This window comes from Hippocampus zosterae, chromosome 20, assembly GCF_025434085.1.
Source record: "Hippocampus zosterae strain Florida chromosome 20, ASM2543408v3, whole genome shotgun sequence".
Classification (NCBI taxonomy): domain Eukaryota; kingdom Metazoa; phylum Chordata; class Actinopteri; order Syngnathiformes; family Syngnathidae; genus Hippocampus; species Hippocampus zosterae.
Genome location: NC_067470.1, coordinates 7,684,603 through 7,701,262, shown reverse-complemented (window position 1 = coordinate 7,701,262; position 16,660 = coordinate 7,684,603). Strand labels below are relative to the sequence as shown.

The window sequence follows — 16,660 nt, the reverse complement described above, 5'->3', positions numbered from 1 at the left end:
CAGACACGTTTTGTCGTTTCCCGCATTCAAAATAATTAATGAAACTCATACAGTACATAATAGCATCTTTATTCCACTGAAATATAAAAGAATATATATATTTATAGATTTTCTTATGATCGCTATCTTGGAGAAAGAGAAGACCAAGTCAAGAAAACAATTTGCAGCCAGTTTTTTTGTGTGTGTTGTTTTCTTGTAGTTTGTGTGACAAAGAAAAAAAAAAAGTGAAAGAGGAAGGCCACAGTGATGTGTTGCCATAGATTCTGTGCACATACGTCGTAAGAGGAGGAAGCAAACAGCCGTGCATGTCAGCACACACGCACACACCTTCACTGCCTACATTCCCTCTGCCTCTACCCTGTCGCGAACATTGACTACTGGCTTAAAAAAAATAAAATAAAATAAAGCGCCAATGCTAACTCGATGCAACCGTACATCACACCATTTGCAAATACACTTTTGTGTGTGCGTCAAGGCAAACGACATGACATCGTCGTCAAATACACAAATGTGCTCATGCATTAGCGCGCGCACTGGGAGGCAAATTCGATTTAAAGCTACCATTTGCGGCTTTATGTGGGATGGCCTGGTACTGTCGCTCGTGTGACATTCGGGCCTCTTCGGCACATCGCGAAATCGGTGACTTGAGCTCGGCTATTGTGTCGCTGTGACCTTTGCGCCTGGCTTCGGCAAACTTCTCATTCTTTTGCACCCTTACCAGTTGAAACTAGTTCAGATCGTGGGGGTTCACACACACATTCATATAGTGTTGCTCACCTGTGTGTGTGGGGGGGGGGCAGGCACCCAAGACAGGGTAAGAGAACGGAGGAACCACTTTGGACCACCTTCCGCATCTGGCAGAATTGGTTCTGTCGTGATCTTTCTGGCATCCATTAAATACTTGAACTGAGAATATGCAGTTCTCTGGTACTTACTGTTAATATAATACTGAGAGCATTAAAGATAAAAGGATCAGTGAAACACCCCCCCCGCCCCCGGACTTTTCAATTGGTGCCATGACCCGGATTGCAACAACGCAGAATAATAACCACTGTATCATCATAGCTCTGGAGTATTATTTTGTCATCCATCTAATGATGTGCAAAAGAGGCTGAATCTAATTGTGCCAGGGGGCTGGGGGGGCTCACTCACTATTTCGATGGTCATTACTTTTTTCAATGGAATTGTACAGTCCAGTGAACCCCGTTTTTTTGTCGTGAGCGCTAAGCTAACCATCAGATCACGGAAACAAACTCGGGCAAGGCTTGTCAAGTCGCATCCAAGTCAAAAATCAAGAATAGGTTTTAGTTTAGCTTCTGTCACAACTTGAGTTCACCGGTCAAGGTTTTTCTGTCATTCATTTTAGATTCATCCAAAAAAAAAAATGTCACCCAAAATATTGCCCAATTTTTGTGCATAGTGTATCATATGGACAACAGCCAATTGAAATCTCAGAATTAAAAGTTGGCAAATTAGCATCGGCAACATATGAATGCGAAACAACGATACAAACATCAGTCCTGATTTTAACCGTGTGCTACCAAGTTTGGAGCTAAATGTGCCGCTTGTAAAACTGTCTCGCGCACGCACGCAAGGAGAGCTAAGAGGCGGGAAGGCCGCAGCGTGGACGAGCGACGGCGCCACCGCGGTCCGAACCGACCGACCTGCGGGGTTCCAATGTGCCTTCGCCATTCTTTTCTCGCAAGTACCTCTTGAGTGATGTGTCGCCACGGCAACACAGCAGCCACCCGCCAGTACCGGTGAGCCCGGCAGGCGCCAGGAGAGAAAATAGCAGGGGGGGGGGGGGTGCTGTGGTTAGAAATGAACAGAACGGAGTGAAATAAACACAAGGGAAGGCAACGATGCAGGAGAAAAGGGGTGGGGGCTGGGGGTCACATTGTTTGAGTCCACGATGCTCGCTGCTGATGGCGATCGTCATGATCATTTGGCACAAACGTTGTTTTGGCCTGGGCTCATTTGGACAAGATCTTCTTGATGTGCTCCACTTCCATCTGTCACGGCAAACACAAATGACACGAGTTCATCTATTATTGACGACACGTATGATGTGAAAGGGTTCCGACATGTTCTTCAAGGCACTATTTTAAACTTTTCGAAGTGTAGTTTATTTACTACCCACCGAAAGGCATGTAACAGAACGTTTTGTTACTTTAAATATGTTGATCCCCTCAGACGCCATAAGATGGTGCTAACGCAGTTCCGGTGAACCCCCTTATTTGAGAAACGAGCCTCCATTTTTCAATACAAACATTACTTTGGCACCCCCTGGTGGAATTTTTGTGTTTTTTTTTCATCAGCGTTTCTGATTTGTCCTGGACTGCGCCTCGTGGCACCATCAAAAGCGAATTAGGATAATATTCAGCGACTATGTGAAGTGTTGAAAATTTTACCTGTTCTGTAAAATTGTTTGTGCAACATGAGTTCATAGTGGTGTCCATGCAATTTTTTTGTCGAAATGCGACGTGATCGTGGTGCAACTATTAAGAGTCCCCCACTGAAAGGCCCAGCAAACGAACACCTCATCTCACTTGTAAACTGAGTCGTATCCTCTTCTCTTCATCCAGCGTGCCGGCCAGCTGCTTCATCTCCTGCCTGTGCTGACACTTCAGCAGCTCCACCGCGCTCCGTAGCTCCCGCATCTGCCTCCTCAAGTCCTCGAGCGTGGGCGCCGCCGCGGGTGCCGTGAGCTGCGCCTCCGGAGCGGGGCCGGGACTCACGGGGGGGCACGACGAGGAGGAAGACGGAGAGGCGGGACGATGGCTGGGGCCAGTGGGCGGGTTCAAAGACGAGGACGACTTGGCGGCCGGCTGGGGTTTACTCTCAGGTACCTGGCATCACAGTTACGTACAGTTTGGCGACCTCTACTGGTCATGAATGGAAGTACCGATTCAAATACTTCAGGGAGCCACTTTTCGATTGCCAATTAATTCATTCAGTACCAGCCAATTCTAGACCAAGTCTGAAAAGACGTTTAAAAACGTCTTTGGGAGTGAATGAGTTAAAAATGGGAAGAAGGAATGACACAAGGATTGCGTAGTTTAGTGCTTACTGAAACAACAGGAGCTCCCTTCTTTGCGGAAACCTCCACAGGTCTGGACTGGACCGGTTCTGGGCTCTCCTTGGCTCGCTCTGGTACCGGGTGGTCCACATCGCTGCTGGTCAGTGAGGACTGTGAAGTCAAGAAATCAATCAGTAAATGGTGACATGTAGATAAAATCATAAAGAATCACGATGTTCTCACCGATGTGATAATTTGCGAGCGAGGCCGGCGGTCCGTGACTCTTGGCCGCGACGCCGTCGGGTGGCTCAGCTTCTCCGCCGACGGCACCACCGAATCCAGGTCCAGGTCTACACACACACATACACACACAGAGACAAACACACATATCAAAAGACGCAACAACAGCATGCCGATTGTCCCGCTCCATCCTCACCGGCGTTGTGGGACCTGTCAGGAGCGGATTCAGGTGTCGAAGACCCCACATCGGATTTGGGGCTTTCACACCTGAACAGTCAAACCACACATAATATAAACGTTAGGATGGGCTGGGAGGGACACACGAGATGTTCTGAAGAGTGCGTACTGACGCCAGAGCGGGCGGTCTCTCAGGGCGCCTTGGGGGTTGTTGGGAAGTGGAGGAGGAAGTCGACGTCTTTGGAGGGAAAAGTTTCTTGGGGAGGACAGTCGGGAGGGAGGGCTTGAGGATCTCGTCACCTACACGCACACACAAACATGACTATTTGTGTTCCACTGGGGGAGGGCAGTCCAATTCAGAACAAACGGAAACAGGGGAAACGGGAAGTTCAGGTAGAAGCACAGGAAGAGAATGAATTCAAGTGAAGCTATAGGAAGAAAAGCTCATGACTGTTCATATGAGTCAGGTATTGTCATTCGGGCAGTAGGCAGGGTGGGGTGCACCCTGAACTAATTCAGAAAAAAAAGGTGGACAGTTCAGATAGTTAGCAGTTGAAGCGAGAGCAGGCAGGACCAACACGGGGGTACCTCGATCCTGGTCTCGGTGCGGCAGGTGCTCGGGCCGCTCTGGAGGAACCTTCTTGCCGTCTGACTTTTTCTCTAAAGGTCACAGTTTTGTCTCGCCGTCATTTTCTCACGCTCTCACACTCGCTCAGGACCATCAGCATGTAAACCACAGGAGGAAGGAAGGACATTTTCTCACCTGCTGTCGTGTGCTTGGCCGACGGTGCGCTGGGAGGCGGCGGCTTCTTTGGTCTCTGCAAAAAAAAAAAAAAAGATTTAGACTATGGACAAAAGTAATGGGACCGCCATCAGAATCAATGGATCAATCAAGGAGTGGGTCGAAAAGTTTATTGTTAATCACTGCAGTGAAACTCCTCTTCAACGAAATCATGTTTGTTGTTGTGAATCTCTTATTGTTGTGAATCTTGAGAAAAAGGTTTCGTATAATGGAACAGGGGGATTTTTCATCGTAAGGGGAGCAGAAAAGTGGGAATGGTTTTAATGCATGAACATTTTTTTCACACTAGGGGGTATTTTTGACCATGTAGGTTTCATTGTAGAGGAGTTTCACTGTATCAGGGCATTTGGAGCTTATTTGTACGACGGCACCCACTAGTGGTATGCAAAAGAATCACTGCCCATGTACTTGCATAGTGTCAGTACATTTCCGTTCAACTTTTTGTGATTACCTCTTTCTCGGCTTCCAGCAGTTTGACAAAATTATCTGGGAAGACGCCTTGGCGACCGCCGACCTCGCCCATCCACCAGCCTGTGTCGGCGCATTCCTACACACAAACACGCTTGGTGAGGTCCAATCGAAAAACTGCCAATATGAACGTATATACACACACACACACCTTGGTGATTATGGCGATGATTTCACCCTCTTTTATCGTCAGCTCGTCTTCGTTCTGCGCCTCGTACGGAAAGAGGACTTTGCACAGCTCTCGGCCTGGAAGCAGATTTCAAAAAACGCGGCGTCAGATTAAAATCTTCGCTTGACGGAAAAAACGGCCGGGCGGATGAGCTCAGGTTGACCTTTTCCTCTGCTGTCAGGGTCGCTCTTCATGTTGTCGGGGGCCGGCGAGCTCGCCGTCTTACACTCAGCGACCTGGAAGACATCAACGGTCACGTTGCTTGAACTGGGGAGGCACCCTGCTTCGATTATTCACTCGGCATCACCAGGAAGGCCTTAGGGCAGCTCTCCCACGGCTAAGTTTTGAGAAGATGAGTTTGGCAAAACCATGAGGATCCCCTCCGCAGTATTTGCAAAAGCGGGGAGGAGGCATCTTCCACATGGAAAACCATCACAGGGCCGCTTCTGTCCCTAACACACACGCGCCGCTCTGTTCGTAGCCAGATCCGTGTCTACCCGCCACTGCTCCTCCCTCCAAAGTCACCCCACCCTCAGTGTCAAGTCATCTGATTGCTAAGAAGAGCCCAGTGGGTGCAGGAGACTCATTGAGTTTAGGAGTGAGAAGAGTAGCTTCATTTATTACGTCGCCATTTGCTGAAAAACTCACTTCGTCACGCTTTTGTGGGTTTTCTGCAATGCCCTCAGAGATTCCATCAAAGCACGGTCTGATTCGCAAAGTAGGACAGTAATTGGTGTTGAAGATCTAAAAGTGAACGTGCTCATGTTTTGATCATCTGACCACAGACTGACACTGACTCAGTGACAACCTCACCGCTGACCGTCATGTGCAAATGTTTGTGTGCTCAGTCGTACAGAGATCGAGTAAAAAGGTGCACACACATCACATTTATCCACACAAACTACAGGCAGCATGAAAAACATTCGCTCTACGTACAAATGTTGATGTAAAAGGAAAATAAACGGATTTGCAAGGTATACAATCACAAAGTATTTGTACGTGGTCACTTCCCACCACTGGCATTTAGCATCTTCTCTCCAACAGAAGTTGCATTTTGCAGAGGGCTGACGTGGCTTTGGGTGACTCAGCAGAAGCACCAGCGCCACCCCCCCCCCCCCCAGCCCCCGCTAAATCCCTCTGCCTTCAAAGGATCCAACCCCCCCACCCCACACCGCACCCTTGCAAGCAGTACCGAGATGTCGGCTGGGTCTGTTGCCTCACGAGACAAGCCCATAAAATCACACACGGCGGGAGGGAGGCTGCTCAACATCCTCTGCTTCAAAGTCTCATGTTCCGCGTGTGAATCTGTAAACTGAGTTTCTTAGGTTTGATTAAATGGGCTTACTCCTCTGATAGGCTAAGTTCCTGAACGGACAAAATAGATGGACTAACTAGCTCGCAAGCGATGTCTCCAATTGATGGACAAATAGACATTTTGGTGATTAGCTTGCTAAGCTAACACGTTTTAGCAATATTGTACATAGGTTGCTAGCTTGAGCTAAGTAGCTTACATATATTCTCCTGGATAGACAAGATACCCGAGCGACATTTCGAATTGGGCTAACTGAATTCTCTCAAAAATACAGAAATGGCCAAGATTTTGTAAATGAGCTAACTACCTTCAAATTAACTACAGTTGATGGACAGACATTTTAATTAGCTTGTTGAGCTAACTAGCGATAAAGTAAATAAATACATCAATCGACATATGGTCTTGGTAAAAGCAGCAATTTTTACACAAATACAGTCGTATCAATAATATAGAATCACCCAAAACGTAAAAAACAAATGCATTAGTAAGAAATACCAGCGCCCCCTACTGAGGTTAAGTGGTGTAGAATGTGGATGGATGGAAACTATGTACATTGTGTAAAACTGTCTATATGCATAATATGTATTGTATGCATAAAATTGCAAATTGAAAGACGTTTTCAGAAAAACTACAAATTGAAAAGTCTAATTTGATTAATGCCAATGTCAGGAAAATGAATTGATGACTAACCCCTGTTCTATTTTCTGAAACAAAGTTAAGAAGAATACAGCACCTCCATCTTTTAAGTCATTAAACGCTTGTGTTGGACAGGTTTTAAGCAGCAGAGAAGCTTTTTTGGGAGGGAGGAATTCAGAATAACTGTCAAAACTTCACGTCGGCATCGTTGAAAGCACAACGCTCATTTAGTCACCTCGCATTAAAAAAAAAAAAAAAACAGGACAAGATTTAAGAACAGTCAAGGGTGGAGAAACGGATTCATCATTGATCCTACCTTCCTGTCGGCTCGCAGACAAAGGCAGACACTTTGCTACACCCGCGCCAGCAGCAGGAGACTGTGTGACTGTGAGCGGCTGTGAAAAAGAGTTTTCCTTTTTTTTTCCCCTCACCTTCCTCTCGCGGCTCTCTCTCCCTCGTCATATCCCTTCAGAGAGTGTGTGTGTGTATGTGTGGGTGTGTGAGCATAAATGCACTTCCTGTGCTGTAAAAGTGATACACAGGAAGAGGAGGAGCCAACACCAGACTTCCTTCACCCAAAACGAAAACAATGAAAGAATCAATTTGACGGTGCACCTTCTTTTGATGGATATTTTAAGAGTATTATGTTGTGGCAATTTTGGGGCCAAGGCACTTTTTGTTGAAGTGAGTTGAGGAGCTTGGCTTTCTGCTATCTACAAGCAACCGTGAGCCCCCCCGCCCCCTTACGGGGTCACAGTCACTCTTTAAGTCGGCACTCAACGCCTGGAAATGCGGGTGTACAAGAAGGGGCAGCTCGACAAATACAGTTTGGGAGTTGATTCACCTTGTCGCCCTCAGCGTCGACGTCCATGGAGCGAGGGCGGAGCTTGATGGGCTGGTCTTTGAAGATGTCGCCAAAGCCGAAGCCCCTCACCTACATTGGAGACACAGAAAGCGTCACACCTTCAGCTTTTGCAATGCAGCTAACGGGGGTGTCTTTCAAAAATGTGCTGCATTTTTGAACCTGTCACTTTTTGGGATCTGTGAATCTATGAGTTGCGAACTGCGTGTACAGATGGGAACAAGGATTACCTTTTTGGGCTGGATTTCAACAGAGCCCCCTTCGGATCGAGTGTCGGCTCCATCGCTCTCACTCCCTGGACTGTTCTTACCTGCACACATACACACACCAAAAAAGAAACAAACAAACTATATCATAAACTATCAAATGGGTTGCCATCCGCGCCGTCTTGATTGGCTGAGTCTCACTGTTGCGGGCGCTGTGCGGTTCCTCCTGCGAGGCGGAAGTGTCGGAGGAGGTCCCGTCGGCCTCAAGCAGGATCTCTTTGGTGAAATTGGAGGGGAACATCCCACTTTTGCCATTTAAGACACCCTCCCACCAGCCCTCCTCCACCTGCACACAGCACAAAATACCAAGCGCACTTTAAAATACTCTTATGAGGAAATTGGTGCCCTCTAGTGGACACATTTCATCAAAACATTTTTCTGAGGTGAAACTTCAGAGACATTTGGGATTTTCAAATATTTTTTTTTTATCTGCTCCTTTTTTATTGGCTGGGAGAAAAAAAAAACAAAATACTGAAATGAATTGAGGATATTAATTTGGATTAAAGTAATGCTTTGCCGCCATCTTGTGGCATACGTGACCAATTATAAACCGTTTTAAGACTTACATATTTTCGCAAGCGGGGTCAGTGTAATCAGCTTGATTAGAACGCACCACTTGTTCTCCACGACGACTTTTCTCTTACCTCGGCTACAATTTCGATGATGTCGCCTATTTTCAGCTCCAGCTCATCTTCGTGCTGAGGCGCATAGCTGAAGGCCGCTTTGCACCGCCGCTTACGAATCTGCTCCGCTGCAATGGACATTGCGACACACGTTAAGGACACGAATCCCACTTTGGCTCAGGACGCCCCGTAGACCATTTGCGCTTTAGCCCGATGACATCGACTCCAAAGCGGTTTGCTCATAAAGCTTAGAGACATGTCAGTGCAACAGGTGGCAAACATGCTCACACTCGGTACTAGCAGTCGTGCAAAGGAGACTTTGGTCCTAGGTACATTAGCAAGTTGTAACCCCCCCCCCCCGCGCCACCCCCGATGTTTACAGTAACTAAATAATAATTTTAAATAAGGCCATGGAACTTTGGAAGCATACAATTGGCCACCGTATCACCATATCGCTATGGCCTGCTGTTCTCTTTTCGTCCACAAGGTTTCGTCCTTCTAATGACAAAAGCGATAAGCGTCATATGGATTTGACATCTTTTCACAAGCGGGGCTTATTATGGTCGTACCCTTCTTGGCCGGTCTGGTGCTGGGCTCGGACACGGGACTCGTCCGGCCGTTGGAGAGGTCCACTTTAACCGCCACGCTGGCCTGTCCTCCATCTCGCTTGCCCTCCTTCTTGATCTCCTGCAAGGAAGAAGAGGAGAGACAATAGTGCTTTCGTTAGATAATGATGCAACACCGTTGGCAGTATTCAGGCACATCACGTCCTCAATATCGAGACTTTGAAGTGATTGTTGGCCTGATGATAAATAGGTGTTTGAGTCAGATTAGATTTTGACATTCACTGTTATATGACCGATTGACTTTTTTTTCTCGACACTGTACAATTTCGATTCAGAAGATGACTAATCTTCCAAATGTACACCTTAATTCTGAAAAATTTGCAACTTTATATATTTTTGGGACTACAATGTCTTCAATCTGGAAAATATGCTCATTTACCACCCCCCAGAAAGAAATCTACTTTTTTCTAAAAAAATAAAATAAAACCCAAAACATTTCAACAAAATTTCAACTAAAAAAAGAGACATGTTTCAAAACAAAAGACACACACAGAAAAGTTCCCTTGTATTTTCTTGTCGTAACAAAATACATACCGTACATTTTTTTCCTCACATATATATTTTTCTGAATTAATATGGCTCATTGTCATTACATTTCAACAAAAAAAATATATCACTTTAATTTCAAAATAGTTGACTTCTCTCAAAATGTAAGACATTTTCTTAAAAACAAAAATAAAAACCCCTTTCTCTTTTTTCAGAAAAATTTTGCTTTCAGTTTGCAGGTCATTTTTTTTCCCCGATGTGGCTATAAAACACGCCTTATTGCAAAACGGCCTTTTAAAGACGAGAAAACCAAGGTAAAAACCCAAGTACACCGTCATATTCAAACAATATTTTCGAGCATTAAAATTCACACGTTTGCCTGTGCACGGATGCAAACGGAGAACGAACGCGTTGCCTTGCTATCCGCAGCAAAGCCAAAGAAAGGAGCACGAGACAACAAATATGGCGCAAAGGGAGCGCGGGAAGCGGGACAAGCAGAGAAAGTGAACATGACGGCTCACATGTCCGCTGCCACAACCATAGCGACGCTGTTTCATAAGCAACTCGGCCTGTGGCCAAGACGGCCTAGTCAAGCAGACAAGCCGGTTGAACTGACACACACACACACGGCATTGAAGCCTTAATGAGCCACAAGGTCCAAAAATACCAGTTTCCAAGACAACAGTGACCCCGCTTCATCTTGGTCAAAGGAACACAAACATGGATAAAATGTCAGCACCCGCACTAAAGATTCAAAAAATGGGGAGGAAAAAAAATGAATAGTCATCTACGTGATAGGAAACATCAGTTGAATCTCTTATCTAATTCCCCATTGAAATGAATGAAAATGACGTTAATCCATTCCAGTCCTCCATTTTTTGGTCAAGTTTGTTCATAAGAAAGGAAAATAACATTGCATAGCTTGCACTGTATTTATTTAACAAATAAAAAAAGACTGACGCCATTAAACAAAAAAAAAAACAACAACAACAATCCCTGAATTGCAACATATTTCTTTCATTTCACTTGCAATAAATTTAATCTTTTACACTTCATAAAAGGAACGTCCAATGTGACTGACGCAAATGACAACCGTCTTCAATGATAAACCGCAAGTTCGAACAAATTGTAATCCAGGTGGTTGAACAACGGTATCTCAATTGACGCCTTCACTGAACGCGCATTATGGCTTAACAGTTCGGCCATTTAACGACCGACTCGACACTCGTTCGCTGACATCACTCAACAGAGCGGGCCCACTTTTTAAAAAACACGCGCTGTCAAGTGTGCGTGTTGGTCGTGCCCCCCCCCCCAAAAAAAAGTAGGGAGGCGGGAGAACTAGGGAGTCCTGAACAAAATATATTAACACACACACACACAAAAAAACACTTGCAGGGGTATAATGGAAAAAGAAAAACTAAACCCAAAACACAAACAAATTCCTGAAAAAACAAACAAAGTAAAAAATTAATCAAAACATAAACAGTATCAAAACAACGTCACATCAACACAACAATCCAACAAAGACTAACAGAACCCAGGGAATGAAAAAAACAAGCAAACTTACGAGACGACAAGGAATACCTGGACATGACCCAAAGGGTTGAGAGAGCCGATTGGTTGACCCAAGGGACCCGGATGACAAGAACAGATGATTTTTTTTTTTTTAAACGAGGAAGACAAAAGCACTTGGGGGAAATAAAACGCGCACATTCAACATCACAGATACTACAGTGTTCAACGTGAGGATGGTGACCCCAAAATAATACCTGTACCTCACTTGCATATATTTTGGTGTGAACTCAATGATTGGTTAATATATAAATATATATTTTTTTTTTAATTAAAAATTGGTTGTGACTGTGGATTTCGTCTATGCCGGGGCAATTACTGTAACACCACCGCTATTTGAATAAATTCATGCTTCTGATGATTGATTTCCTGCATATACTAGAAAGAGTTAAATCATTAAATCATTTAGATGCAAAAGCACTCAAAACAAATCAATAATACAAAACCAGAACATAAGGACACTCTCGTACTCTGAGCTGAGTTCCGTGTTCGCTGCGTTTGGACAAAGTCAACACAAGCGGCAGCCGAGCGGGAAAGTCAACCATCGATTGACTCTGCATGCCTGCACATTCACACAAACACACAGACCACACGCGGGCCCACGCAAAATCCGCAGCGGCCATTTACGGGCCTCCAGCTTCCTCTTCCTTTACGAGGGCTGAGGGACACGTGGTATTTACGTTCAAGTGGAAAGGGAAGGTACACAATACATGTGTTAGACATTAGAACTTCCAAAAGATCCCATTTTGTTGTTTTTTTTAACTCGTCTGTGGGTTCAGCGGACCCCTGGGGTAGAAATCGTGAGGCCGTGGCGACTTAAAGGAAAGGCAGATGAAATGAGGAAGAAAACATGATTCGTCATATCTGAACAGGAAACAGCTGCGTGTATTGTGTTGTGTTGCGTTCCCCCCCCCTCTTTTTTTAAACTGACGAAGAACTGAAAAATAGTTGATCTATTCCAGCCCCCCACCCCAAAAAAATAAGAAAACTAGTGCCTGAATTGATTTATGTGATTGCTTGATGAGTGGGTGCTAGCATGCTAATATTTAAAGTGGCTCTCGCATTCTTCCTTTTTTGTGTGTGTGTGTGCAGCCCTCGGGAGAAAAAGGTTCAGCACAGCCCTGGTTTAAGTAAAGCGCTCACACTGAGTCGCATCATGTGAGTTTGATTTGCCGGCACATGATCAGTCAGCACATGCTAGCATCCGCAAATTTGTTGCCTCGCGAACTAGCCTTGACTGCATTAAATGGAACCAAAATCTGCAATCTTTCACTCAGTCGTGAACTACATTTGTTGCCAGTTATGGGATTAATGGAGACACTAAACTTCCAAAATGGACACTGACGATTGTACATTGTAGCATAGTCTAATCTCTCCACTGTTGTGCCGTGAAACGACATGATAAAAGATTTGCAATAAAATGAGGCATGTACGCACTTCTGTGGGATCTTGAAAAATGAAAACTACAGTACTATGAACTGTATACATGGACGCACTGGCTCAGGTCAATGAGTAGACATTGGTAGCGAGTTTGCGTATAAGCTAACGACTTTGAGCTAACTATAACGGATTACGGCGATAAAACATGAAGAACTGACAACTAGCTTGTTAGCTATTCAAGTTAGACCTAGCTCAATTACTCGAGGTGATAGATGGGATAACTCGCTCAGACTGGATATGGTTAATGGACAAATAGACCCATTGCTAACCAATCACGCTTAAGCGGAAGAACTGATGACTTGCTAGCTAGCTTACTGAGCTAGAGCCACAGCTTAGCTAACAAACTTGATAAGCTAAGTCTCTTTAGGGGAGGAAATAAAAAAAACAGCTAAATCAATGTCACATTAAAGGATTCTTAGTAATCTAAATGCTGGGTGATGCAGATTCAAGAACGGGGGAGGCTGTATGTGGCAGGTATGCGGCTTTTCTCCAACATATCAAATATTGAACGATTATCAACATCACTCTCATAACATATTGAATCATATCCTGTTGTTATTGTGTTGCATGCCTTCCTGTGTCTTTTGCAATCCCACTATGGACATTCTCCCTTTCTCCCGAAGCGCACACATTCAACGGCCGAATGCCACACATTCCCATTAAGTGCAGTCTTGTGACACACCAGTGTGGTATTACCGAGTCCCCACATGCGCACATAGACGCACACACACACGGCCATTGTCCTGCTGGATGACAGTGAATGAGTGCTGTGAGAGCGGCTCAGCACTAATAAAGCACAAAACAAGGCCTAAAAGCTGTCGAAATGCATTATTGTGACATTTTTCACTTCCTGCCAAATCATGCACAGTCAGATCACCATAATGGTCAAGTGAAGTTGACAAAAGTACCAGAACTTAAAAATGAAAGTCAAAATGGATTTTTGCTACCAATTATATATGCTATGCTTTTTGTTATCCAAACAGGTAAAAAAAACAAAAACAAAACCGTAACTAAAAAAGTATTTGTATTTGTTTACCGGTACTTCCCATTTGGGTGCTACCATCAGCTAGCTTACTCACCCGCACAAAGTTGTCGGGGAACAAGCCCCGGCGCCCCGCCAGCTCGCCCTCCCACCATCCTCCGTCGTCTCGCCGTATGTTCACGATGACGTCGCCCACGCTCAGGCTCAACTCGTCGTCCTGCTGGGCCTCATAGTCAAACTCCACCACGGCCTCCACTAAAGGCGGAAAAGAAAGCCGGTGCGAGTCAAGAGTGTGAGCGTGTTGGCGTGTCGAAGTAAAAAGGTCAAACATTTGCCGAGAGATGCATCACATTCTTCGGCTTTTGACTCTCTGCCGCTCTTTGGGAGATGTAAAGCGAACCATAATCATCAACATAAAACTTCAAGGCTTTTTTTTTTTTTAAATGCGCCTGCAGCACTGCCACTAAATGAGCCCAGTTTAAAAGTCGCATGAATAAAAACGAGAGCAGAAGAGGAGAGTTTCTGTCTTGTATGAAAGGACTGGTTATTGACGGGACGGCTCACGTCGGTCATTGATTGGATTATTGATGACCTTTGACCTCAGGTCTAGTTTGTATCGCAATGATGGCGGCGGCGATGTCGTATGAGATGAATATTATTCACATTGACAGGGTTCTTTGCTGCAATGTGCCAAGGCCCTTTGATACCAATGACTCTGAGCCTGGTGAGAACTGATGCTAATGTAGCGAACGTTTAAAAGGCGCGATAAAGAGACAAAGAGGCGGTGATAACAAGCGCCTGCAGACCAAACAAAACTCCCACTCGGGCTGCGAAGCATCACACTTTACACTCGGCAAGGGGGGGCACCGCAGTGTCCCGCGAACAGCTGCGCCCTACCCGGGTTCTAACTCACACAGACAAGACATGCTGACGTGTGCGCTTGGCGACAGCGCTTGCGTGTTCCCGCCATTCTGCGGAAGTGGCTCGCGAAAGCCACGGTAGGGTGGGGGGTTGGCGTCAAACCCACTCAAAAGCGTGGATCCGACTTCCACAATATTCTCCCACGTAAAGAAGGAACGTATCCGCGCACTGGAAGCTCATCACTCTGCTGTTCATCTCCCTCCGTCTGCGTCGTATGCGTGTGAAAGGGAGCTCTTGCGCGACATGAAATGCTTTTCGCACGCTCCCACGCAACTAACATTTTACGTAGGCACAGTCAAGACATGCACGTCATTCCCTTTCACACGTTAACACTTTGCGTCTTACACTCATGCCGCTGTCGGGCGATACCACCGACAAGGGTTCCAAAAGAACCTGTCATAACCCAGCGTCATGTCAGTTAGATTATATCCAATAGTTCAGCGGTAATACTTTTCGAGATCAAAATGGTGTCCGTTTTTTCCCCCTCTAATTTTCAAGGACATCCTCCAACCAACAGTTCAAAATCAACTCGTAATATGTTGACGGTTTGTCGCTGCGTTTTATATGCCAAACGGAAGTTAGCATGCCACCTGACGCAAAAGTGCAGTGTGCGCAGTCCGTTCACAACACAGCCCGAAAAAGTTTGTAATTGCCTATGGATACACAAGATGGTGACAAAGCAGTTTTCTTGATTAGACATGGCTTTGGACTAAGCCACGAAAACAGAATAACGGAGGATGGGTGAATTTGCAAATCCCCAATAAGTGATGGTTGCCTGTACACACTTTTATCTGTTTTTCAGCTCAGTGTTCAGCCGCGAAGCTAACCACCAAGCTCGGCTTTGTTTGTTTGTTTAAACACATCACAAGGAGCAACATGTTATCTCTTTCATGTTTTGAAATAAACTGAAAAAGGAAACTGAAAATATCAGAGGCCTCTGCTGCCAGTCCACATGTGTCCTATCGATTGAATAATTGGCGATTTAACGATTGATGACTCGGCCATCAGCCCCTCTGTGCACCCTGGGGATCCACCTAATGTGGAATGTTACGGTCAGCACACACACACCAACGAAAGAAGGGATAGTGAGAGTGAATGCAAACGTGTCAACATCTGCAACTCATCATCTCATGAAACCACTCACGCACATCCACGATCGAGCATGGCGAGATAAGACAAGATAATACACACACATGCACACATTTGGGCACCCATGACAGAGGGGGGCGGGGGGGGGGTGGAATTGGGAGCACCCAGCCCATGGACCTGGGCTTTCCGCTCCTGCTCATCCAGATGCACTGTGGGGGATATTCTAGAAGACAGCGGGCAAGGAGGAAGGAGGGAAGACACAGGAGAGAGGGGAGAACTCCCAAAATGGGGGGGGGGGGGGGGGTGCACCTCACCCATTTATGTCTCCTCGGTGCTCCTCGGGCTTGGTTCGGTACCGTACCAGGCAGTCGTTTCAGGTATCCAACGGCTTTGTAGAGTGCCGAGCCACGCAGCCTCCTCCTCCTCCGCGCTACCAGAGATCCGCTAGAGCGGGTGGAGCGTCACATGAAACCATATTCCTTCCTCTTTTTTTTTCCTTCTCCCCCCCACCCCACCCCCGAACACCGACGCACCACAGAAGAGTCAGAGAGCGTGTGGCCGTTTTAAAACGGGAAGCAAGCTGGCTCTTCTGGTGCCTTCGTGTACCCTCGGGAAAAAAACAAACCCTCTCCCAAAATTGCGCTCTGTGACGCAGGTGGCTGTAAAATGACTTTGGATCACAGCAAGCGTTTCACGCAACTTTTAACGTGATGTTTGAGTTGATTTTTTAATGTTTCATGTAGCCAAATAAGCTAAGGTAACCGAAATATTCGGAACAGCTCCCATTATGATGTAGTACTGTACTACAAACTACAGTACAGTCTACCTCAATATTACAAAGCTTTATTGTTGAATTAATATCAATCTAAAGGTGTCAATCCAACGAGTGACTTTATATGGATCTCATTATATTGTGCAAGTGATTCTAAGGCGGTGGAAATCAAGATATTGGTATGAGCTACGATCTACA

At 45.6% G+C, this 16,660-nt stretch overlaps 1 protein-coding gene across 2 annotated transcripts; it reads right to left on the bottom strand.

Annotated features, from left to right (window-relative positions):
- Positions 1-457: 457 nt before the first annotated feature.
- sh3kbp1 (SH3-domain kinase binding protein 1) lies at positions 458-16,246 on the bottom strand. Of its 2 annotated transcripts, XM_052054470.1 has the most exons (18): positions 16,005-16,245; positions 13,778-13,935; positions 9,144-9,261; positions 8,596-8,702; positions 8,093-8,237; positions 7,916-7,995; positions 7,668-7,757; positions 5,039-5,111; positions 4,858-4,952; positions 4,690-4,785; positions 4,200-4,254; positions 4,025-4,096; positions 3,610-3,736; positions 3,456-3,526; positions 3,263-3,369; positions 3,071-3,190; positions 2,550-2,849; positions 458-2,012 (listed from the first exon to the last, which is right to left on the bottom strand). In XM_052054470.1, exons 1-18 carry the CDS (start codon positions 16,006-16,008, stop codon positions 1,974-1,976), a joined length of 1,857 nt encoding a protein of 618 aa, XP_051910430.1. In that variant the 5' UTR covers positions 16,009-16,245; the 3' UTR covers positions 458-1,973. The 2 variants fall into 2 exon arrangements, with proteins under 2 accessions (XP_051910430.1, XP_051910431.1); XM_052054471.1 differs by lacking the exon at positions 4,025-4,096 and having other exon boundaries at positions 16,005-16,246.
- Between the last annotated feature and the right edge of the window lie 414 nt (positions 16,247-16,660).